The 26,754-nt window shown below is 39.1% G+C and overlaps 2 protein-coding genes across 5 annotated transcripts; one reads left to right on the top strand and one right to left on the bottom strand.

Annotated features, from left to right (window-relative positions):
* Window positions 1-394: 394 nt before the first annotated feature.
* On the top strand, window positions 395-14,254 carry LOC139983080 (uncharacterized). 2 transcript variants are annotated; one of them, XM_071996421.1, is made up of 7 exons: window positions 395-867; window positions 1,344-1,463; window positions 2,369-2,695; window positions 2,886-3,206; window positions 8,807-9,121; window positions 9,670-9,993; window positions 10,563-14,254. In XM_071996421.1, exons 2-7 carry the CDS (start codon window positions 1,442-1,444, stop codon window positions 11,723-11,725), a joined length of 2,472 nt encoding a protein of 823 aa, XP_071852522.1. In that variant the 5' UTR covers window positions 395-867; window positions 1,344-1,441; the 3' UTR covers window positions 11,726-14,254. The 2 variants fall into 2 exon arrangements, with proteins under 2 accessions (XP_071852522.1, XP_071852523.1); XM_071996422.1 differs by having other exon boundaries at window positions 395-887.
* On the bottom strand, window positions 12,309-26,754 carry LOC139983081 (uncharacterized). 3 transcript variants are annotated; one of them, XM_071996423.1, is made up of 14 exons: window positions 26,340-26,754; window positions 26,165-26,209; window positions 25,379-25,699; window positions 19,988-20,095; window positions 19,668-19,692; window positions 19,327-19,385; window positions 18,625-18,789; window positions 17,376-17,486; window positions 16,802-16,947; window positions 16,162-16,281; window positions 15,745-15,856; window positions 14,494-14,590; window positions 14,279-14,381; window positions 12,309-13,340 (listed from the first exon to the last, which is right to left on the bottom strand). In XM_071996423.1, the coding sequence occupies exons 1-14, from the start codon at window positions 26,665-26,667 to the stop codon at window positions 13,251-13,253; spliced, it is 1,830 nt and encodes a 609-aa protein (XP_071852524.1). In that variant the 5' UTR covers window positions 26,668-26,754; the 3' UTR covers window positions 12,309-13,250. The 3 variants fall into 3 exon arrangements, with proteins under 3 accessions (XP_071852524.1, XP_071852525.1, XP_071852526.1); XM_071996424.1 differs by lacking the exon at window positions 26,165-26,209; XM_071996425.1 differs by lacking the exon at window positions 25,379-25,699 and having other exon boundaries at window positions 26,340-26,752.

Here is a 26,754-nt window from a genome sequence, read left to right as displayed (position 1 = left end):
TCCATGGAACTAGATACCCTACCTAACCGATAATTACATATTATTACGATGGTTCAACTGCTCACTTCCAGGCCCGCAGACCTGCGTAAAACCCGACAATTCCACGTACAGCCAGATACACAAAATAAGCTTGTACATGGCATGTTTCTTTCCTAACACTATCTCGTCTTTTCGACGAGTTTTCCCATAACTTGTGGTACTTTTCCTTATTTTTTGATCAAATAGTCTTAGAAGGTTCCTCGTGATATAACGGACCGTTTGCGGTATGTTTCTTTCTACATTAGGCATATATTTCATATTTAACACCTTACAGCGGTAGACCTTTTGGATAGAAGGGAGACGAAGCGCATCGTAAAAGTGAGTTCTTCCACTTGAAAATGTCTGCACCGTACTTCAACTAGGATCATTAACGTTGAATACGCATATTAAACATAACAACACCAGGCATAGCATACTTTGTTTAACTTCAATCAACACTGACTGATATGTGGTTATTCATATATATCAGGTGACCAGACCTCCCATACAAACTCCAACTGCATTATATGACGCTTTACAAAAGTACACTTAGGAATATTGATAAGAACGACTGCTGAATTTTATTGTTGACAGACAATAGATCACTGTTAGATAAATAACATGAGAACTGAAACACCACCTCATTTGCTCGCTGCCACGTAATAGACAGAGATACTGTCGATCAAAGTCCACACTCAACAATTGGCTGTGACAAACAGCGAATACCAAATACACAGGCAACGTACATGTATATGTATAACTATGACAAAAATCACCAACTGTTGACGTACATCGAGCGGAAATGCTGTAGAAAAACGTTGATTTCAGTGGGACATTTTCTCGCTAAAGGTAGGAATTTCAATTGGCAGGTAAGGCATGCAAAACTTCACCCTTAAAGAGATAAAATAACTAATGTAAAAGGGTATTGCCCTAAATAACTTCAATTTCGCAATGTTTTGGATACACGGGTAAGATATTTGAGATAGCATGGGTTCAACGATTTGCTAAATTTTAAAGAAATGCGTGATACTAACATTTGGTCAGTGGTTTTAATGTTGGTTTAACTTGAAAGAGGCGTTTCTCATAACGAGTTATTAACACTTTTTTTTATGATTTTGCCATTAGCTACTAATAGGGTATTTCGTACATGTTTACCGACGGAAATGTTGTAGGTGGGAGTATTTTAGCAGTCTTTCAATTAGTCTGTTAAATGCAAACTGGTGGTGAGTAGACACGAACGTACTGATATTAACGTATTGTGCATCGCGTTATAGAGTACAAAGTGTCTAATTAGTTAACCGTCTCACTTCTATTTTGCTTTTAAGTTTACACGCATATGAACGATGCCAGCATATAGTGGTAGCTGATATACTATAACTCGGGTATCTGCAACAATGACGAAGACGTATATCAGAACACAGCTATGGCGTCTGAAACTAAAGGAAGTAAGTTTGATATTATACAAATAATGATTAGTTATATGAGTGCAATAGTGCAAATATTCCATGAGTTGAAAGATGGAACAAATTACATCTTTCAACGAATGAAATACTTGCACTATTGCACGAATGGAAACCATTTATTATTTGTTTTATACAACATATTATATTAAGATGGGAAAATGCACTCATGCAACAGATTGTTTTGAACAGACAGGTTTCTCTGCTCTCTTACCATTGAAAAAAAAGTGCTAGTTCATAGAGTGGAATAGAGCGGATTTTGCATGCAATCAACGAGCAATTGACTTATCAAATGACCAAAATACAATTATGTGTTGTATAACAACAAAGCATGTTAATAGCAACAAAGCATGTAATAACAACAAAGCATGTCAAGTTTACCACGGTAGGAAGAAAAACACATCAGACGTTGAAGGCCTGATCTATTGAACAATATAAACAAGCTACAGACCAATGATTCTGATAATACATTTATGCCATATTGCTCTTCATGATAATGATTCTGTAGAAAATTACACTATAAGAGCTTAATGTTAATAACATTAAAAATGATAACAATAAATTTGATTGAAGTGATTAGAGTTACAATCATTTTCCGGCACAATAGAGATGTCGTAATACAGCGCTTTTTTAGTCATTGCTCATAAATGGTGCTAGGTGCAAATACCTTCAGGGTAATTGCGATTTCCCCCAGTTTGAGGTAATGTGTTAACATTGTGCTTATATTGTCCCCTTTATCACCTCCATGCATCAATAACATATTATTAGTGTATATATTTATAGATATGTATAGATATTTCAGCTCTATTCGTGATGCATAATAATATAATTAACTTTTTCATATCTTTTGAAAGTGTCGGAAATTTTGGAACTTATTTTCTTTCACATAGGTACATTAAACTCAGCAACGTTCAGACGAAGAACAACCTCAGATCGCCGCTATAGAACACTTCTTAGCAATTTAAGTAATATAGTTAATAAAGGTAATGCCAGATTGTTATTTAAGCTATTCGATGTCCCTAGCTTTACTGGAGATATCATGTTAGGTTCGCCTGACATAGGATCCGGATTGTTCATGTACATTGATGGGCAAAAAGTTATTTCCAGTGACGACGTCTCTTATTTAGAGAAAGTGTTTGTGGCCGCGAAGGAATATGGAGCAGTGAGATTAATACGAGAGTATGACAATGAAATACATGGAAGACCGAAAATACAAGGTATGTAGTTCATGTTTTGAAAGCAATAACTAATAATATTATATGTGTCAACTTCTCTAGCTTATTATGACACTCATCTTTGTTCCTCGACATGATCGTCATCATTTTAATCATTCCAACTAATCCTTCTAACCACATATTTCAATCTTCCTCATTATCATTATAATCGTATCTCATTATCTATGTGCAGACGGTATTCCAACTAAAGTCACAGAAATACCCAGCCTGGATCCTTATGACGTTTTACTGTACAACCTATCAAGGTACGTCAATCCAGAGATTACGAAGAACCTTGTTATCCAGATAGGACTCACGTACAAGGAACAAAAAGAAGTTCTGGAATCCATCAATCCTGGACTGGAAATATTCAAACACCTTGAGAGGAAGAAGATGATTTCAAGGAAAGACGTATCCTATTTGGTTGATATTTTCAAGGGTCTGAATATAGAACCAGCTCTGAATTCACTGGAGAGGTATCCTAGAGAAACTGGCCAAGAATATGGTACAGCTGGTAAGTGGAGGGGCTGATTGCGTGATTACACTCTCATTGCTAAGTGAGCCTATTTGACACATAAGATGACAGACGGCATTTGTTACGTTGTTTGTTATTTGAAATAGAATGTAACTTTGTAACATCATTCAGTACGTGCAAAGTGTAAACACATTCATGTATATAATCCAAATACTGTTAGAAGTGTGTAAAAAAAATGTCTCGAAAGCAAAATGCCCTACCTACAAAGCGTTTTTCAACATCAAGCATAAACCTGTCAGAGCAAACCCGGCTAAGAAATGAGTATTTCAAACTCTTCCATGCAGTTTTACATAAGGTACTTTGATCTCTTCCGCTTTCTCCATAACAAATAAAAACGTATCCGGTGCATCCAGCTGGTGTAGATCTTCAATAAAATCAATATTTGGCATAACAAAGAAACCGTTGCCAGTCTCTTCCCGAAAACGGACAAACAATACACCACGATATTTAATGACTGTGTCGTTGGCTTTCGTGGAGTGCAGACGTGTTTCGCTCTCGCTCTCCATCTGATACAGCAACTTTCTTACCTTACCTTACCGTACTGTGCTATACTTCCCGCCAGGCGGGTGTGTGCGTTTGTCGTATATAGTTATCGTATATCGTTTTAAGTTTAAACCTGTCTTTATAGTTTGTTTTTGTTACTCCTCTGTGGCCTAGCCACCTTCGGTATCATGACATCGCGCCGTGAATCGAAAATTGTTAAGTTGACCTTCACCGGTGAACAAGCGGTTCCACCGGTGCAAGTTTTTAGTATTTTAAAGAGTAAGGGTGTTGTTGTGCCTGGAGAGGTTGATGCTCTACAAGCTCTCCAGGGTCGTAATACGTATGATCTACGTTTTACCAGTGACGTGACCCGGCAGAAGGGTGTCACGTTGCTGAGTGGGGTTGAAGGTTTGACAGTTACTCCATACGAACGTTCCGTATGGGTAACTGTCATCCACGTAGGATTAGAGGTGCGTCAAGAACTTGTCGCAACTGTTTTAGGTCGGTTCGGGGCTGTCAAGGCTATTAAAATGTGCTCCTACGCACAGGCCCCTGGGGTGTTCAACGGGCACCGACAGGTTCGGATCGACCTCAAGCAGGACATTCCCTCCTTCCTTTTTATTGCCGGGCATAAAGCTCACGTGCGTTACCCCGGTCAGCCCCGTACCTGCTTCAGGTGTGGGGAGACCGGGCACGAAGCCAAGGGCTGCCCAAATAAAAAGTGTGGGCGCTGCCTTCGTCTTGGGCATGATACCTCTGCTTGCCCAAGCGAAGTCGTGTGCTCACTCTGTGGGAAGGAGGGACATGTCTTTCGCGCTTGTCCCTCCTCTTATGTCTTTATGACAAAGAGTGGGGGTCAAGCAAAGGCGCCAAGTTCTGGCGCACCTACTGCCCCGGAGGAAGCTCCACGCAAGGAGGGGGAAACGGGTGCGGATTCACTCTCCGCACCTCCTTCACCCTCCCCCGTAGTTGCAGACCCCAACCCCGTGCCCGCACCGAGAAAGTCTCCACCAGCTTCCCCCATCAACCCCGTGCCCACACCGTCTCCACCACACAGCGAAGCGGACACGGGGTCTCCACCAGCTTCCCCCATCAACCCGTCCAGTTCCGTCCCCAGTCCGCCGCCGGTATCGCCAGATCCGGAGACTCTGTCTGACGACGACTCGGTCGTCCGGTCTCCGGAGGCTATGTCTGACAGCGACTCCGGAGGCTCGGTGATCGTCGAGCCGAAACGTGCCACTGGGACGAGCTGGTACGACGAGATGGGGGAACCATCACTGAAAAGGTCGGCCTCAAGTGACGACTCCGACGACGATATGTCGTCTAGAGCGCGCTTGAAGCTTACAGAATCGACGTCGGCGTAGTTTTGCCCCATTGCCCTCTCATGGCCCATACATTTTCAGTTGCTACCTTGAACGTGAATGGCATGAGGGATCATCGCAAGCGCAGTCGCATTTTCCAATATTGTATTTCAATGGAAGTCGACTGCGTTTGCCTACAAGAAACACATATTTTGGAAGAAGATGTCCCTCTATGGGCCTATGAGTGGGGTGGTGGGCTGCATGCTTCGTTTGGTTCGTCTTCATCCTGTGGCACTGTCATCCTCCTGTCACCTCGTCAGGCGGGTTGTGCCACTAGGGTGGAGACGGATCACGAGGGCCGATTGGTTTGCATTCTTTTCAAGTATCCACAGGGTAACATCTCCCTTTGCAATGTGTATGCTCCCAATCGGCCTTCTGCTAGACGAGATTTTTTTAACACACTGCCTTCCTTTGTTCCTGGTAGTGCTCCATGTGTCATGGTCGGAGACTTTAACTGTGTCCCAGACTCGGGTCTTGACAGACTCGGGGCTTCTGTGTCTGCTAGTCCCGACGCTGGGATCACAGAATTGGACAGATTCACTTCCGCACACCTTTTAGCCGATGTCTGGAGGCGTATACACCCGTGTAGTACGGTGTATACGTGGGTGAGGCCTAACGGAGAAGATGCCTCCAGGATAGATCGAGTGTATGCGCCCGTAAGTTTTAAATTTTCGGGTTGCGAGACGCTCAGCTGTCCGCTCTCTGACCATGACACTGTGGTAGCACGTTTTGTTTTGCCTTCCATTTTCCCCATCGGGCGGGGCCTATGGAAGCTTAACTGTCGGATTCTTGGCGAGGCAGAATTCCGCCAAGGTTTCGAGACCAGGTACAAAGGATGGCAAACATTGAAGCCGGCCTTTGCTTCTACATCCCAGTGGTGGGATAATATCAAGTTGCGCATCAAACGCTACGCAATTCAGTATTGCGTGACCCGCGCACGGCGTCGAAGAGAAAAATTCTCGAAGCTGTGCGCGGAGGTGAAGTGTGGCGACCCTTCGGCAGTCATCGCTTTGCAGACGTATCTCGATGAAAAGTACCACGGTGCCCGCGTCAGGGCCCGTGTCGAAGCGGTGGAAGCCGAGGAGCGCCCTTCACTGAGGTTTTACCAGTCCGTTAGCTCATCGGCGGGTGACAGACGCGTCCCGTCTGTGCGCGCTACCGATGGGACCGTGGTCAGTGACCCTCACGGCATTGTCCGCGTATATAAAGAGTATTATTCGAGTTTGTTTACGCGTGGCAATGTCGACTTGTCGGCACAGTCTGATTTATTGAGGGGAATCTCAAAAACCGTTCCCCACGATGTCAATGATATTTTGGGGGGCGGAATAACCACTGTTGAGCTTTGGAAGGCGCTTTCGAAGATGAAGAATGGCAAGTCCCCGGGTTCGGACGGGCTTCCGAGGGAGTTCTACCGAACCTTCTGGGCAATAATAGGACCCGACATCAGAGCTGTCTTCGAGGACGCCTTCCAAAACGGACTGTTAAACCAAAGTCAACGTCTGGGCATGATTACTTTGCTGCCAAAGTCTGGGGACCCCTTGGATCCCCATAACAAGCGTCCGATCACCTTGCTAAATGTGGACTACAAGTTGCTGGCTAAGGCTTTGTGCAACCGCCTTGCACTGGCTATGCCGCATCTTGTTGGTGATCTCCAGACTTGTGCAGTGAAGGGTCATTGCATCCAGCAGAACTTGTGGTTGATGCGCGACTTGACCGACTTTGTTATTGAGCGTGATCTGCCATGCGCATTGGTGTCTCTGGACCAGCAGAAGGCCTTTGACATGGTGGATCGCGGTTTTTTAATGAATGTATTGGAGACGTTTCAGTTGCACCCAAATTTTCGTAAATGGATTTCTGTTTTGTATGAACAAAGTTTCAGTTCTGTTATCGTAAATGGGTTTTGTTCGGAGGTTTTTAACGTAGAGAGGGGGGTGCGCCAGGGGTGCCCTCTGTCTCCATTACTTTATGTTTTGTTTAGCGAGTCCCTCTCTCGTCTTTTGGAAAGGGACTCCAAACTTGTTCCATTCGTTGTGCCAGGGGGTGCCAAAGTGAAATGCGCTCAATATGCAGATGACGTGACATGTATTGTTTCGAGTCTCGGCTCCTTTCGCGCACTCTCGCAGGATCTATCTATTTTTGAGAGAGCTACCGGGGCGAAGTTGAATCCAGAAAAGACAAAGGGCCTTCGTCTTGGTAGCTGGAGATACAGAGACTTACCATTCGGTGCGTCGTGGTCGGATCAGAATATCAAAATTAATGGTATATGGTTCGGCTACGATGCACCTTGTGATGTCACCTGGAACGAGAGGGCTGAGGTATTTCAGAGCAGACTCGAAACCTTTGGCACCCGCTGGCTTTCGATCTTGGGGAAAGTCACTGTTATTAATCGTTTCGTTTCGCCCATCTTATGGTACCCGGGCGCGGTGTACCCTATTCCGCGTCGCGTCCTGGTACGGTTGGAGAGGGCGATTTTTTCATTCATATGGTCTGGGGGTTCAGAGCTTGTCAAGAGGGCGGTATTGTACCAAAAACTGGAGAAGGGGGGACTAGGGGTGGTTCATCTGGGAAGTAAATTGACCTTTTTGTTATTTAAGCAGTTGTTTGTAGCGGTAACTGACCCAGGGTTGCCTTGTTCATATTTTGTACGTTTTTGGGGCGGTTTGCACCTGCGTCGATGGGTCCCGGCGCTGTTTAGCAACAGAGAACCGCATAGTAGTACTCCAAACAGGGTGGTGCGTGTCATCTGCTCCGCTCTGATTGAGTTGCCCCCTGTTGACCTGTCACAGCCGGCCCTCGTTCACAGTTCGTTGAGGGATAAGGCCTTGAATGCAACTTTTGTCCAGGGACGTCATTCTGCCGAAGTATGGCGTTCGGTGCATTCAAGGCTGAATGGTTACAGGCTCCGTGATCTTGCATGGAGAGTTGCACACGGTGCCTTGGTGACCAACCTAAAAAGATATCATTGGCGGTTGGGTGATGGACTGTGCCCTAGGACCGGCTGTGACAGCTTAGAGAGTACTGCTCATGTTTTTTGGCATTGTTACTTTGTAGTAAACTTATGGGAGTGGTTCCAGACCTGGACCGACCGTGTTACGGGAGACCGTTCATGGTCGGTAGGGCAGGGCTTTATTTTATATGGGGTAGACCCTCCAGTTTGTTCGGTAGCTGTGTTGCACCGCATCATTTTTGTTTGCTCTATTGTAAAAAAACATGTTTGGCGGAATAGGTGTAATTTGGTTTTTAGGGGGAAATTTGCCAGTTGGCAGGCAGTCCTGGAGGCGGTGAAGTCCGACATTCGCCTTCAGATTGAAGGCGATTTTCGCCGTTTATCTGGGGCTGCCTTTTTTGGACGCTGGTGTGCTGGGGAGGGGTTTTTCGTTTCGCTGCGTGCGGGTCGTCCTTCTGTACGTTTTTGAATGTTTCAGTGGGGGGGGGGGGGGTTGGGCGTTTTGTCTCTGCAGGTCGGCGGGCGCATGTTTTTTTGGCTCGCTAGACCTTAGTTTCGTTTGTCAGAATGGGATGGTTCGGTAGTGCCGTTTGGCCGTGACGTTTTGTATCCCGCATGGCGGGTCACGTAAAAAGCACAATATTTAATGAGTTCCCTTTGTAATCTATATGTTTGCGTGACCCGCTTAGTAAAAACACATTCCCTCCCCGTGTAATACTTTAAAAGATATGTTATCCGTGAAGACTACTTGCTGCTTAAAGCTAGAATATGTACCTTTTCTGTTACAGATACCATCAACGAATTACCAGAAATACAACCGTTTACATTTCTACTGTATAACTTGAGTCGGTGCGTCCCAAAGCAAGTCATACATGAAATCATGACGAGACAGCATATAGAGTTATGGATTACACAGAGTAAAATGGATCATGTAATGCATTCACGAAACCCAACCATTGAGTTTATCAAACATTTAGAGACACGCAGACGAATCACCAGACGAGACGTATCGCTCTTGAAAACTTTATTCAAGGATTTATTAGTTGCGTTGGTCTACCTAAATCAATACGAAACAGAAATACAAAAGAGTAAATTACACGAAGGTAAGTTTGGATTCATAATGCATCCATGCTTTTCGTTTAACTTTTAGTTGCCGGTGTACATATTAACGACCAAAAAAAAGCAACCATCAACAAAGAAGAAGATTATTAGGTGAACGAATGTCAACATGAAGAAATAAAGGGCTATGTTTAAAATATACTGGGAATAGAATTACGCGTGTTTCCCTAGGTGTTTCACTCTCGGTGCGAGTTACCTTTGTGTTTCATTCAGAGTTTTCCCCCTGAAACCTGGCCTTTTTTTTATAGTTTGTAAGTGAGAAGTCATAGTTATGAATAGTTTATTTGTCTATGTTTGTAAAGTTGAAAAAAGACAATTGTCATTTTGAAAGATTATCATTGACGTGCATTCAACTGTAAGCTTCTGACTAGCATAAGAGGAACTGGAAGCCTGGCCAAAACTTAACGCATATTTGTTACAGCCAGGTATACATAATTAAATAATATATAATTTATGTTTTATCTCATAAAGATGTTTTAAAGATAACTTTTTACCTTCTTTTACAATTAAAACAATCCAATTTATGTTTCAGGAAAATTTCTGATGTCTCCAATTGGATTACACATAGACGTTGAAATAAGTCCGTACAGCTTTTTACTTTACAATCTCAGCCGGTGTATTTCCAAAGAAACAGTGGAAATCATGATAGCAAATGAAGCCACGCCTAGTGATCCTAAACTAAATATTATACAATCAAAGAGTCCCATTATAGAATTTGTAAAGTATCTCGAAAAAGTACATAAAATCTCACGGAACAACGTATCATACTTGGAGGCTATTCTAAGCAGTTCAGGGCTGAACATTGCTTCACAGTACGTGAAACAATATCAACATGAAATAGCGCACTCTGTACAGGGTAAGTTAGATTTAACGTCTTTGCGTTTTTAGGCTTGAAGGTCCAGCATTTTATCGAGACCATATATCCGGATGAATATGAGTAAAATCTCTAATACGAGAATGAACACTGGAAAATCTCATTGGATAGAGTAATTTGTTGATGCAAAGCCTTGAGTTCAAGTATGGAAATACTTCCTCGACTGACTTCAGCTATAATTTTACCGAAGAAGAGTGCCGAATTGGATATTAACACTATTCCGGTACTCTTTTAGTTCATTGCTTTATCACTCATTATTTCTTCTGTACAATTGGCGAACAATGTAGTCATTTCTCTAAATGTTTATTCGAATCCACTGACTTTTGAAGTAAATGAAGTTATAATAGTCTCGTTTATTAAAGTAAATAAGCCATGCGTTCTTCATATAAGTGGAAGCTCCTACACCAAACCCAAAGTGACTATTATGCAAATGATTAACAAAGTTGAGATGCGTTACCATAGTAGTTGCAAATGACTAAATATATACCGTAATATTCTCTTGAACTATTTGTATTCTGCTGTATTTGGATGTGCTTGTTTTTACTTTTCAGGTTCACAACTTTACTGTATGGATCGGTTTAATCGAAACATACTGACTGAGATAAGGAGGAAGATTGGTCTCGATCGAATGTTAACATATGGTCTGTTATGTCTAGAGGACGTATCGAATGCTACGAACTCAACATATGCAACGAGAGATTTAAATATCGATAACCTTGTAACAATTTTCTTCGCTCGGATATTATCCAATGACCTCCGAGCTTTCTCTGTGTTCAGGACTTTCTTTAAAAAATACGAAAGCCAAAGTGCAGTGAATTGGTTCACCGATCTTACTAGTTATACAAATACAAACAGCGGCATCAGTTGTCGCGACGCACTGTACGCCATATTTCTTTCGTCCGATTTCAACGTAAGGTTGATGTTGATCCTTAAAATGGCTGCATGTCAGTTTGCTGTTCCGATACTCTTGCCATATCCGGGAGACAGCAGTGAAACAATCATGATGACTTTTATGGAACTTTACCATTTGAACTTCACTTGGTTTGAAAGGGGGAGGCTGAAAGAAGGTAGTGCCACTCATTATCCGTTTCCAACAGTTGCAGCTGTTAAGTTTGGTGAAAGTAAACTTTCAAAGTCGAGTGTGATTAATACGATGTTCGGTAAGGTCCAAAGTTGCGTGGGACATGACTTTTTCCTTATCCCTAACGAAGACAATTTTTTATCAGTCTACTCGAGAGGGATGCTAGAGGCCGCATGGTATCTGCCAGTAGAAGACACATACCAATCGGACACTACACTGAACAAAGCAATGTGTGTAATGAACCTACGAGGATGCTGTAATCGGGACTCTTCAGCCACCCAAAGACAATTTGTCTGCAAATATGCGACTGTGCTGATTGCATTCATTGAAAATGATAATCGGCAGATGTTTTTACCAAATATAGTGGAACTCTGCAAAAACACTAATGTTATTGTAGTTGTAACGTCTAGTGAACGATATCCAAGTCTCCCAACAATAAGAACGAATGGTCGTCTAAGTATTTTGGAATGCCAAGGTTGCAGCGAACTTCGAATTGCGGAAGAGGTTTGTAAATTATTACGGCAGGTGTTACAAAGTGAGGACGGCATGAAAAGGAACACGATCGCGGAAGAAGGTATATCTCTCGGTAATTCGCTCAAATTCAGGACAATTTCAGAAATGTTTGTACAATGAAGAGTGTTTTAAGCGATTATCACACATTATGTTCTCTGTAGAATTAATGCTCGTTATAAGTCCGTTATACAAATTCCGAACACCGTCATCCGTTCAAGGGATACAAATCTGGGTCCGGAATGTCTTGTCGAGTCAAACCTATGAAAGCTCCTTCAAAGTTAGTTGTTTTATGCCGCAGTATACTTATGCCTAATATTTTACCTTTAATTCGGTGTACTTAACTGATGTAGGCTCTTCTTTATGTAATGTGAAAACAACCTCCCTAAACTAAACCTTAACAAAATGAAACCTAAATCCTAAAGTATAACTTTTTACTAGCTATGGTTTGGAAGGCAGACCACTCCTAAGAAATTGTTAATGCAGTTTGTTTCTACTACAACATTAGACTTGAATATTATTTCTAACTACCACAAATCACTACTGTAAGCTGTACTTTCCAAGTTACTGCAGTTTTGTAACACGAGTTGTTTATATAAATTATAGTTCATGGTTGCCAGTGAGGAGAACGATCCCTAAATTGTTAATCCACTTTGTGTTTTTGTAACCAATAGTCAAATACGAATTGTCGCGTTTTAAAAAAATATTTAATGTGACACTTGAAGACCACAATGTACTACTAGTAATGACAAGCTGTTGGATTAAACGAAATCCGTTTCTAATAGATGTAAGGCAATCACAATTTGTCGTTTTCCTTATAGGCTATGTTATCAATTATGTATTACATGATACATGTTTTATACTGAAAAGGTATTCTGGTAACACCCGTCTCGTCTGGTATGTTTAGTTGTAACTACGTGCTTCATTATGATAAGGTGCTTATTACCATTTTGTTATTATAAGAGCTGTTGTATTGAAGTTGTCATTCATTACCTTCTGAAAAAAAGATTACTGATGATGTTGAAAGAAGAAAACGTTAAAGTTGAAATGTACATACCGCTGCTTTGAATCGAATAATAGAAATTTAATATAAAAATAAACAAAAAATACTTCATAAGAAGAACGCCAAAAGACGCCGATGATTACTGTCCATAAGTCTATGGAACTATATAATTAAGTGTTTTTGTACATCTCTGTAAGGAATTACCAATACGGGTTTTGTATATAAAGATATACAAGTCATAAGCTTAAATGAAGGTAACGAAAGGAAATAATCATCTTTTCATGACGTCCTTATCACCACTTCAGAATGTCAGGCAATCTATTGTGTTTGAAGTATTAAAAATACTTTCCTTATCTCGTGTGGTTAATCAGTCATACTTCAGAAGTTAATTTTAAATCATAATTATATATCACATTGAAACATTGTATTTAATATTACAAATGTTCAATGGAAAAGAGCATGTATAAACACGGAAACGATAGATATATATGTCAGTTTGTCTTAATGTCGGTATAACTGGCACTAACATAATTACAAGCACATGCATAAATTTAGCAATAATGAGATGAGAGATATAATTTACAAAGCAACATAGGTATCGAACCATGACCTCCATATTATCAGATTCAACGAAGACAAGACCATTCATTTGTGACTGTATTTGTTCAATTCACTATACAAACAGTTATAACTGGCTTCGTGGTAATCACCGCGAATTAAAGTACCGTGAAGATTCTGTGAAAAAGAGGAAACAAATTTACCAACAACGAACAATAAAGTGATATTTTAATTAATATTTTCGCCTATGGGCACAAGAATGGTCTGATTTGGATCATTACTTTTAGACCTAAACTACAGACCTGCTTTATAGTTTTCACATGCCCCGAGCCGTCCTATATGCGCACCAGCTGCAATAGACAACTGGCCTTACTCCCTCCTTTACGAAATCCTGGTTTGATCTGTGGCCCTTCCATAAAGGTGACATGTCCCAACCTTGATCAGTCGAGGAAAATTTCCCCAAACCTTGATCTTCTAATGATCCGTACAAATTTTGTGAGGAAGAAGGGGGGGGGGGGGTGTTATCTGATTCCCGCCTAAAGACGTCTTTGATCATGAGAAGGAGGTTTAACTCTTCCACAACTGAATATCAATGAAACTCCGATTGCTTGTTTCCATCGGGCTGATGATAGAGTTGGGATTGTGTCAGCAGCCCCCCCTCCCGAGCTCTACACTATTATGGGACCAAACGTTGCACAAAAAAACAAACATGCCGGCCTAAGTACGAGTTCAATGCAAAACCATATCAATAGTGAACTCCCATACACCCATACAACATTCTCCCTATCAATATAGGGGGTGACCTACTAGAAAGCCCACAAATGTTTCTTAAAAGTCACTCTTTTTCGCAAAGTACGTCATCAAATATTAATTAATATAGAGTCTGTTGCATATATGTTTGCTTATTAAAATCTGAGCATTATATACGCTACTAACCCTACTCACGTGACTGACCCTACACAAAATAGTTATGATGCTAATAATATTATTATTATTATTTTTGTTTAACAAATGTTTATGTGGAAATGAGTGAGTGACATTAAAAAATACATAGATTTTCTATACAATACCCCAGAGTATCAATGAAATAAGTTAAGCATCGATGAAAATGCTACCTGATGTAAATCATTTCCGAGCTGACAAAGGTCCTCCCGCAGTTGGTCAAAAGATGGCCTTTTTGAACTGGTTGTGTTCCACGACAAGAGCATCAAGCTGTAACTAATTTGAAAATAAACTGATTCATCAGTATCATATCTGAACTTTGATTCTTTCTTAGCCAATAATGATTTTAATTCATATAACGAGTTTGAAATAATACCAATATACTCACATTTCGCTGGAGCAAGAAGAAGGTTGTGAGAGTCTGTGTAAACCTTCGACTTTATTTGCAATCTCTTCCCTGCTGCAGTTTTTGTAAGGAGTTGCACCTTCGTAAAAGAAGAAGCACTGTTACGTAGTTGCATGTACAAAAGTCTTATTACAGGTTTTGCTTTGTGTATTTTTCGGAGACATCTGGAGGAGGGAGGGGTGGATTACGCTAGGACTGCGCCATTTCCAACCCTGCTTCATGCTCTACTTAATAACACCCTTGCAAATCCGTCAACCCGGGACGCAAATTTTGTATTTCATATTTTTTTGGCCATTTCGGACTTTCAGAGAGTTACCCCTACGAATTTCTTCATAATATTAACTTTAACATTGTGTGGTTAGGATACGACTAAAGTGATTGATGTTGGATTGAAGGAATAAGCTCAGCTGTTTGAGAGCAAAGTTGAAACCTTCTTCTCGGGTTGGCTGTCGCGTGTTCGATAGTGACAGTCAACATCTTTCTTGTTGTGCCCTTTATGGTTTAGGTCATTTCTCGCCATACTTTGTTAACTTGAAAGAGAAAATGTTTCAATTTAAGTTGTCGAGCACAATATAGCTTGCTCGAAAGATTGTGTTATAACCTACTGTGGCTTTTTGGTTTGACTATTTGGTTCATTTTGGTTCCATTTCTCTTTCCACAATTATTTGTGGCATTCCAAAAAGTTGTATTCTTACGTCGTTCTTGTCTTTTTCTCCCAGATTTTAGGTAGATTTATATATTTTGGCCGATGGGTTTTTCCGTAAGTCATAACTGCAAGGGAGCGTTATTGTGATATGTAAGAACTTATTTAGACTTTTCTCATAGTTATCTCGTAAGTCGGTAAACCACAGAAAGAGAGAGACGTATCATAAAAGCAGAATTAATCTAAAGTTTACGCACTCCTTGCTGGATAAGGTGGTGAAATATATATTGAATGTGTCATATGTGCTACGGTTAAATTAATCTCTATGAAATATAATCCCTATATTTGTCTATCAAATGCTATACTTCGAAAATTACTGCCGATATGTTTTGCGTATTTGTTCATATCATACTTCGATATCCTGACTCGCAAAAGTTCTTCATGTTTTCACTGTCCTATCCCCGTAGGCGAAGTAGGGGGGGGGGGGCGTTGTGTTTGTCTGGCTTCCTTTCATCACCTCACCGAGCCAGTTAAACTACCGGTAATCGTTGGTATCAATATTTGTTAGTTATAAAAAAAAAAATTCTCACCATAGGAGAATATTTCCCAGAGAAATATACCGAAGGACCAAACGTCCGATTTGTCAGAATATTCTCCATAAAGTAGAGTCTCAGGTGCCAACCAAGCACTTGGTACAATTTCCTGAAACAAAAATTGCCTGTAAACTGTATATGAAGGTACTACAATTACAGGATCGATTCGATAAAGAATATTATATATATAACTTCGAGGCCTTCGACGAAACCAGTTATTACTATTTCTGTTTTTTATTTTGCCCTTTCGTCGGAAAGTGTTGAACATAGCAAGTTTGAACAATTAGCTCAATTCGTTACATAACGCCGATCGATTTATTATGTTGTTTAGTAAGTTCATCTGCAAGCACAGACAGTTTAATAATTCCGTCCTTCAGTTTTTCCACAGTTAAATATCGATCATAAGTACATTACCTTCTGTAAAATATCCTCCACTCTACGTTGAGAAAGGTCGTTTGGCCATATGTCATAGACCTTGCATACTTCTTTGTCAGTCAATAAAACCTTTCTGGAAGCAAGAGCTGGATGATTGTACTAATGATTACAAATGCAAAGAAGAAGAAGTTGTGCCTGTTTCACCAACGTTACAAAATCCTTTACAAAGTATTCAATAATATGTATATAAACAGCACACAAGGCAGGGCCGGGTTCTGATGGGGAACTTAATATTAGGTACATTTGGTCATGTTTGTGTTACCTGTTATGTGTTAATGTATTACCTGCGTACGTTTTAGTTTTTGGGATGGTAGGAAGTCTGGAAGAATTGTGAAGAGTTCTATGATAAGGAGGTAGGTATAAAGCCAGTAGGGAGGGGGGTGGACTAAAAGTTTCAGCTATAGATATGTCTTTCAGGGATGCTCAAGCATATTCATAGGGTTTGACATACGGGTGGTAATGTTTGACAAACGGGATACGGCTGTTTGGACTATTACGTATATATTTTAATAGGTCCGTACGGCTAAGTTTATTCGTTCTACCAATATGATGCCTAAAAGTGGATAGAGAATAACCGCCTACCCACATATCAAAACGATCGTAGTGTCTACATACTTACCTTGTTATTGTTCAAAAATATCATAGCATCTGTTACATCTACTGCAAATTTCATTAACTGGGATGTTGAGGATCTCGAAGTATTATTCATCCAGTAGTTCTTTAGGTTAGTTATTCCAACGTATTCATTGTAGATATAGCAATGAACTACAAATCAAAAGCAGTTAACATTACGCAAGGTTAGGTTAAATGTGAACTGAACGTTTTATCCTCCTTAAAATATCGAGTGAAATACATTGATATTATATCAGGTTCAGGTGTTTATTCCTTATGGTACTATTTGTTGCTACTAGCTATATGATGTTGTGATATGTAATACATATAGTAAATGGTACAATCGAGGCATTGTGGTTGAGTGTTTCACCACAGAAAATGCGCAGAAATAAAGTATGCTTACAACACTTTTAGACAGACAAAAGCATACAATTTCTTGTAGAATATTGCTGAAATTTCCAATGTTGCTATCTCCAAACAGATGAGGAAGTTACAGTAAACAACAACCAGTATTAAACTTCTGTGTGATAAAAGATGCAATGCGATGAAGTTTAGCACTGGGCATGAGCTTTTCTTTATACCTTCACTGACAGCAATGTGCAGCAGTTTTACAACGTTGTCATGGTCGTTTAGCACTGACAGGTTCTTCCCGAGGGCACGAAATGTTAGCAATTCACACACCGTAGCATTTTCTGCAGAAGGAAAAGTTTAATTTACATTAATCTTTAGGCAAAATTAAAGAATAGTACAATATTATGAAAGTGAAAGGCCGGAAAAGGTCATTGATTCTTCTGTTATTGTGAGGCATATTGAAAGACACACATAATATCAACAAGGTATTCATTATTATTCTTTTTGTAGGAGATATTACGTATAATGCGTCAAAAGGAAAAGTAATCTGATATAGTTTACCCTCGATAATGTACGCAGTTGCAGGGGATATGCTAACATAAAACGAATTATATTTCATGGTTATTGTGAAAACGCTTCCTTTCGCCAAAAATAGATCATCCATTCCATGATTAATTGCAACAGCAATGATACAGACCTTTGAACTACTATGGAGGATAACATGTTACGTACGTAATTTGTTACAACACTGCTCACTTAGTACCTAGTATCACCATTTGTAACTACCGTATTTGCCTTGACATGATTGTGACCATTGGTAACAGAGAAATCTCTATACATAAGTTTTTCCACCTGATTCGGCCTCTTGCTTTGGGAACAATTGGATGTCACGTTCATCAGTAAAAATAAATAATTGATAGATGAAGTGAAGAATCCATAGAAAGGCAGAAGTACTAATTGAACTAAAACTGAAAGTTGAAAATATTTATTAATAATACCAAATAACATCGGTCTAACATAACGAGGGGGAAAACACCGTCACAAAGGAGGAATATATCTCATTAGGATATTCAAAAAACTCGAAAAAGTGTAACGATGAAAGGAAAGCAACCTAAGCAAACTTATTCTTGGCACAAAAAAAGGATCATCAAAGAGAAAACCATTCAACCAACCTGCCCATATTCACGTGTTACGTAATGAAAAGAACCGTCTCATTTAAAGCGCAAGTTATATATTGTGTACCTGATTGATTCATTTCACTTCGATACCAGAACGTGTTCATCTTTAAAATACACTAGTTTCTCCACTTCTGGCACGACCAAACTATGATTACATCAAGGGAGCATAGTGAACATTTACCGAGTTACACGTGTGTTCCTGTCGTAACACTAAATCCATTGAATGATAAGGTGAGAAACGAATTTATTACGCTTTTGAAAGGCATATATAGTTGACAAGTTCTGCAATGTTGACACATACCTGACATAAATCTAACGATAACCGTAGAGTTAAATGTACACCGTGTATTTGCTAGCCAATATTCTATGGATCCAGGCGATGTTAGTCTGGAAGTCAAGGAAATATTTCCCAATAAGTTCACGCCCTGTCCTTGTCCACGGTGGTGAGAATGGGCTGATGTCCCAACTGGGTAGTAAATACAGGAAATGATGTTGACATTGGTTATGCATCTAATTAGTACCTCGTGTGGCGTAATGATTCACTTGTTTCGTTCACAGGTTGCCTCCGCGCTCCATTGAACTCGCCACTGTAAGTGTACCCTCATGATACACTGATAAGATTTAACTTGACGGAAACTTGTTCTAGTGAAACCGACTTGCCGATTGTATTGCCAATTTGATCACAACAAAGTTACGTAAACAGTGCTTTTTACGTGATCTGCCCAGCGGAGCAAATGACGTCACGGCAAAAACGGCACTAAAAACTAAGCCATACCCTCACAGAAACTTAACAGATTTACCTGATTACCAGCTTTCTGTGCGATAAAGTCAACTTTTGAACACTACCACAGTTAATCCCTACATCTTGAAATTTGTGACAACAGTTCAGTTGTGACTGTCAGTATGAAAGCTTTGCATTCTGTATGGGTTAGCAATTACAGAAGGGAACTAACAGGGTGTTATACTTTTGTGATCTTATTAACCAGTCAGCATTGTTACATACCATGGGAAGTAGCATCAGAACGATTTGTCGCGGAAATGTTGTTCATTTGAATGTCGTTACTAGAATCGAAAGTAAATTAAAGTAAAAAGTAAAGATATGAGTGAGATATTATACTGTTCAAGTAAAGATAAGAGCAGGGATATATAATTGTTCAAGGTTATATATGAGCGAAGAAAATCTTTCTTCTCCATAAACAACAGGATTAAGCAATGAATAACTTGAGCTTCTTCCATCTTTGACTTGCACCGACAAAATCCTTAGATATTGACATGTAAATCATGTTACTTTTCTTATAATGTTCTATCGTTCTAAAGGAATATATTAACTGGTTGATGGCTTACCTACGTGAAATTTTGTTTCGCCGTCCTGTTGATAAAGAATAGAAAATGTTTGTAATGTTTTATTACGTTTACCCCAGCCTTACGTCACAGTTTTTTGTGGACTTTTTGTACTTTTCATTCCACCGACGACAGTCCCAGGGGACCAAAACTTCCATTGCTCATTCTAATACAGTACTCCCTATTTGCCAATTATGAGTCAAACCTCATTTCCCTGCTTTTTTATGATTGTTTTGTGTTGGAGTACAGATAAAGTTTATTGGACCGTTTCTTTTAACAAGTTATATGTTAATTTCATGGAAAAGTCGAATCGTATTACTTACTTCGTTTGTAATTGAACCCGACAAAAGTCACTGCAACTATAGTGAAAGCACTTAGCAGCAACAAAATGGACCATATTGGCGGGTTGGCGAAGAGGACTACTGGTTCGTCTGAGAAAACAAAAAAATGAACCCCGTTTTATCTTTCGGGTGCCATCGGTTAAATCTTCCCGTCCCTAGTTCCCCAGTGCACAACTCATTGCCTTGCTTTCATAATTGAATTCACGCTAGTACTTATAACCATATGTACTGTGACAAGTCAAGACAAATAACTTATTTTACACACATGATTAGCATTGACTTCATCAAAGCAAACACGCGGCTATGTGTTAACATTCACAATATCGCTAGAATTTCGGCTTAGCTGTCAACGTCGTTGTATTTAGAATTCATGGAATTTTTGCCCTCTGTAAATAATTGAGTGTAATATTCCTAAGAATGCAACAATAGGTTTTAACTCATTCATCCTGCTGTTGCCAGATGCATACACAATCTCCTAATCTTAGAAAATGAAAAATCATCTGATTTTAAAATTTGTCAAAATGTTTACATGAACATTTACGTACAGCTATTTCCCCCCATAAATGTTGTTTGGACATTTATAGGAGGATGGGTGGGGCAGATGATGTAGGATATCTTCCACCTAATGATTTGGCGGACTCAAAGCTTTATAAAGGAGAGTGTAACCCTAAGATCGTTGAAATCGAATGTTTAGGGGAGGGGGGGGGGTGTTACAACAATCTTACTTTACTTGGATCCGCGCCTGTAATGGACCATATTTCGGAGAAGTTTTCGTAAAATAATTCTGTTTTATGATATAATGCATCTATTGAGCAAAGTTTGAGGCACAATGTTTGGTTTCTCTAATAAAGCGAGAAAATATACCGCCAATAGTTTCATGGGGCGCCTCTTGCGCTCCCTTGAATCCGTTACTGTCAGTACAACCTCATGGTACACTGAAGAGACTGTACATGACGCATCGACTTTTTTTCTAGTGTACCCGACTTCCCGGTTAATGGGCCTCAGATTTCAAGGGTACTTAAACAGCACACGGGGTCATTTGACGAACTCCATGACCGTCTTTGTCCCGGTGGTAGTCCCGATGGCAAATTAAATACGAGGTGATGTGGATATCTCTAAGAAAACACATGGAACCGACACAGCACAGGGAGGTCCGTTTGATTTACAGACTGCGCGTTAGTGTAACTATTACCCGCTTTGTAGGGCTAAGACCTGCGGTCAGCTGCAGCGGATAGGTGATTCCGTTTTCGGTACTTGTCACCGAAGCCCCTGGCATTCGGACCATGGGAATCTGCACTGATCTATTTCGAAACTGTTCTATATCTATTCCAACGTGGTTGGCTTCATATGCAATATTTTTAGATTTCCGTGTTAGTTCGTAAACACTTACTAATGTGTATTTAGCAATTCATGTTAAAAAAAAAGACGTTGATCTGAAATATCTAAATATGCTTCGATGTCGTTGTTCATATATTTCCCATTCCCATGTGGCTGTGGAAGTGCGTGGTGAATAGGCAATTCGTTTAGATCCAGAATTGGCGACTGTGTCGTCGCTTGCTAGCCGCACCTCTAATATCACTATCGTAGAATGATTTGAAAACACTTTCTCAAGCAAAGGTTTCTTAATATTATTTATTTCTCAAAATTGTCACAAATATTTCTCACCAAAGGAGAATGATTCCTACTAGTAACTGAGTCGAAGAACGACTGTACATCATAACTGTCGTAATGTGAATGTCATCGTTATCGTTCAAAAACATTAACTCATTTTTTTGTCTAATGCATATAGTTCATTTACTGGGATGTTGAGGATATCGAGCTAGTATTATTCATGCAGTAGGTTTAAGTACGTACTTACGATAATTTATTACGGAGCGACCATTTTCACTGCTTAATAAAGATTAAATAACGCTTATTGTTTATTGAGGAAGTGAGTTGATGTTTGGTTTTTGAGTGGTTATGTTCTATGATAAGTATATAGATTTATTGGCCAGTAACTTTATGTTTCGATAGGTGATGATTATTTGATAGGAAATACCTGTTGCGGCGTAGAAACACTCTACGCCGATTGGGTTGTGTCTGGCAACTTCAAGTGGTCGGTGTTTTTGTATATGAATATTAGCGTAGAGTCATACTGCGTCTTCACTGCTTAATAAAGATTAAATAACGCTTATTGTTTATTGAGGAAGTGAGTTGATGTTTGGTTTTTGAGTGGTTATGTTCTATGATAAGTATATAGATTTATTGGCCAGTAACTTTATGTTTCGATAGGTGATGATTATTTGATAGGAAATACCTGTTGCGGCGTAGAAACACTCTATGCCGATTGGGTTGTGTCTGGCAACTTCAAGTGGTCGGTGTTGTTGTATATGAATATTAGCGTAGAGTCATACTGCGTCTTTACAGCTTTAGCCGATTACGCTAAATAGCATGTGTTCAGTTTATTGTATATTCGCGATAATCGTGTTACATAGGTACACTTGATGTGAGTCTATGGGGTTATTTCATGTTGATGCTAGATGACTTTGTGTTAGAGGTTTTTTGGGTGTGGTCATGTTGTGATTGTATGATGAGCCGTACATTGATTTACTTAGTGGGGTTTGAAAGTTAGTGTGAAGGTGTGGGTATATAGGTTCATCTGGCTGAAAGATGTAAAAATGGTTACGACGCATTAAAATGTGAAATTCAAAGTTAAACAAAAAGCAAGGGCGCGTGCCTTATAGTGGTCATTGTAGATATAGGAATGAATTGCAAATAAAAGGGCAAATTAAGGCATTAGGAATAGCAACAAAAGAACGGCCATGTTTTACAAAATAAAAAGATTTCCTCATTGTATAAGGTATAAAATATGTTGGTAGTTGCTTGGTTTGAGGTGGACGTTTCAGATAATACACTCTGTTTTACCTATCTATACAATGACGTGTTATTCAACATATCAGTAGATGGGATAATTACGTAAAAGACATTGTGGAAGAGTTCAATGAAGATAAGCAGTAACTCCCATGACACTATACCATGTTTGCAACGCAAAGAAATTTCTTCCTTTTTTCAATGGTGACAATATCAATGTTTTTATTACGAAACTGATGAGGAAGTTAAAAGAACAGTTGATGTATACTAATTATATTAACATATGTAATGCTCTTAACTTTGGCACTTGCATGTGTACTCTTTAGGATCATATGCTCCGCTTATACTTTCACTGAAAGCAACGTTTCCATAAATCCTTAGGTGAAGAACAATCAAATAATACATAACATAATGTAAGTTATTATGACGGTGAAAGCATATTATACAATGTGAAAGTGATTGATCGTTACAACGATTTGAAAATTGACTGGCTCTCTCTTATCCTGGTAATGGCGAGTCTACTTGAAAACCATAAAATATTTGAATAAGCTTTTCATTGTCTACGTTTTTTGGAGTAGATTTGGAGAGACATTAGTAATGTGTCATAAAAGTGAAAGCAATAGTAATCTCGAATTGTTTACCCGCGATAAAACAGAAAAATATGCTAACTATCGAATGCAACAAAAATGATAACTACAATTGCAACCACTTTGAAGAATAACACTAATTTTGCTGAAAAACTTCTTACTATTTAATTGCTATTAATTATTATCTGACACAACGGTTACCAACATTGTTGGAGATGATGGTGAAAAGTAAATCTTATTTAATGTTAAAATTGTCCACCTCATTCGGTTTCTTGCCCTGGGAATGAATTAAATGTGACGTTCGTAGAATGACAACATTAACTATATCGAACTAAGTCCTCAAAATTGAATATATTTAATCTACAATACTTAATTACGTTGGTTGACAGAAAGTAAAATGAGGTAAAATACCCTCACGAAGATTCTATCAAGTAGGAAACCTATATAACTAGAAGAGATCATCACTGGACAACATACTACCATGCAACCGATTAAAAGGAAAACACTATCAGTAAACTTATGCTTGACCAAAAAGGAATACAAAAATATCAGAAAATGTCAACCAATCTGCTCATATTCAGGTGTCAAGAAACGTGTCATTTGGAGCTGTAACTTATGTAAATAATTCTGATTTATTCATTCCTTGTCACTACGAGATCACGCCTAGAACGTGTAAATCTTTTCCAATGCACTCGGATCTCCATATCTGGCACAAGCAAACTATGATATAAAATAAGGAAGCAAGGTTGCGTTTGTCATAACATATATCAATATCACGATATATTCTACGCTGATATTTAATGCAGTACATGCAGCTATTTACATGATTACCAGCTTTCCGTACGTGGTTTTTAACTACATGCGCTAATTTAAAATTGTACTCTAACACAGCTAATCGCTACAACTTGAAATTTATGACAACAGATCAGTTTTGACTGTCATTGGTGTGCCGTATCATTTTGGTTTCTGGGTTGGGTTAGGTATAAACACAACACCCACACCAGTTCCACAAACTGTAATCCGTTTCCCCGATTCTTTGCTCCTAATCCGGTTCCTGTATAGTCATAGTTTATGTGGTACTAATAACATAAGTGTTACTGACACTAATCTAGCGTCATACTTCTCTTGTGTTTTTTTCATTCTTACTTTTCATTCCTGACGTTGACGATTGCTGACGATAATACAAATAAACTTTTTTAAAGCAGAACTCTCTATTTGTCAAGTATCAGTAATATCTTATTTATCTGCTTTTGTCTAATAATAAAAAATTATATATATACATCATAGTATACATATAGAATAATATATATGTATATATTTTTATATATTAATATTTATATAGTTTCACGCATTGAGCGATCATCACTGCGTGGAACTCAGCAACAACTACTGGTGTTGGATTAGGATACAAATGTGTGTATACCCAAGATTGGCGTTTATGTAGTTACTAACTCACACCTTCTTTGTGGTCATATATTTTGTCCATTCCACTGCCAAGCATTGCCGTAGAAGGTCGCATGGGACCGAACGTACTAGTATATATGCTTAGACAGTACACCTTACATGTCAATTATGAGACAAATTTTTTCTCGCTGATGTATGTTTCTTTTTGCTTTGAGTACACGTGGATTCTCTTGCACTGCCTTGCTTTGGCTTGCTTATATAGAGATATCATGGACAAGTCATATAGGGTTACTCCGTGTGTAACGTTTATGGCAACAGTCAATGTTGCAGGAACGTAAACATGATTTGTTGTTTGTCATATTTTTCGTTCTGAAATTCACCCTGTTTTATCTTTCGAGGTACTATCGGTAAGTGCTTCCTGCCCGAAGTTCACTTTAGTAAGTATTATCAAGTCGACACACAGAAATTTAGACACATGCTACGAATTAAGTTCATCAAAGCAAACATGTAACTATGAAATGCAATTACTCACCAATAGTAACTACCTTCAAGGTGGCGCTGAAATTAGTTTCTCTGATGCCACCTTTGCTAAGACACGTAACTAAAGTCGTTTTAGTGATAGGCTTAATTGTCATCGATAGTGAGGAATGGTAAATGCTATTGCCGTCTTGAATTACAGGTTCATTATTGCATATGGAACCCCCGAGATCGTTGTAATCGTTTAACCAAACTAGTTCTACATCAGGCGTTGTTCCATTAGCGTGGCAAGTTAAAGTAAGCTTACTATTTCTTTCGGTGTAAACTTCAGTAACGATTTCACTATCACACACGGTAAAATACATCAATAGAGATACTGTAACAAAAGAAATTGCTTTGTGAAGACTTATTAGTAAATTTAGAACGTTTTAACTAACATGCGTTGTTTTTACATATGTTATGCTCTTTTAAACTAAACAGCTAACTATACAACCAATCTAAAAAGTAACTGGTGAATAGAATCCGATATATTTTACGCTCAAGCAGAGAAAACTATTCACTTTATATGAAACAACTATCTCAATATTTTGTTCATGATTTGAAATATGATTAATTTAATATAACGTACTTTTACTGGCTAAGTCCTCTATATTCTTTCAGGGAAAGGATCACAGCCGGTGATTTGTCATATCATAACGGCAAAATTCTTTCAAAAGCTTTACTTTAGTATTCTAATCTTCCGGTTGATTTAACATTGAAGTAAGATACAGTTGGAATATTGGCTTAGCTAACAACGTTGTTCTATGAATCATTTAGTTGAATGTGATAAGTAATAACAAACCATTCACTCTGTTGTTGTCAGATGCATCCACAAGCGTCGCCAAATCTGGAATAAAGGGCAGTGTAAGAACGTGACTTGACCTAAGATGCACAAAATATCCATCATTGTTTTAAAGCAATTGATTAGACGAAAATAATTTTACGTCTTAAACTCAAGTGAAGTACATGGTGTTTACCTTCAACGTGTAGGTGATACGATGTTATTGCCACTGTCCCTGCATAGCAAACGTAGGTGCCCTCATGGTCAAGCGTTACATTACCTATGTAAAGTGATCCGTTTCCGTGTAGTTGAACTTGATATCCTAACTTATTGCCAACATTGATTCCATTGGAGAAAATGACTTCGTCATTGTACTCCCAGCGATGAGCAGCGGAAATATTTCGATTGCAATCCAAAATTACTGTATCATAGTACGTTATTGTCTTATGGATCGTCTTGTTGGAATAAACTACTATAAGTAATGAAAAATATATCGCACTCTTGAAGTATCCGTCTTGGTTCATTTTCACGACTTCTTAACACCAAAGAATTTACGCGTGCTTAGTTTGGGAAAACAATGAGCAGCTTGTCATTTATGAATGGTTGTTAAA

The sequence above is a fragment of the Apostichopus japonicus genome, chromosome 16 (genome assembly GCF_037975245.1).
Source record: "Apostichopus japonicus isolate 1M-3 chromosome 16, ASM3797524v1, whole genome shotgun sequence".
Lineage (NCBI taxonomy): Eukaryota > Metazoa > Echinodermata > Holothuroidea > Aspidochirotida > Stichopodidae > Apostichopus > Apostichopus japonicus.
The sequence above is the reverse complement of the archived record's forward strand: the minus strand, read 5'-3'. Positions and strand labels throughout refer to the sequence as shown.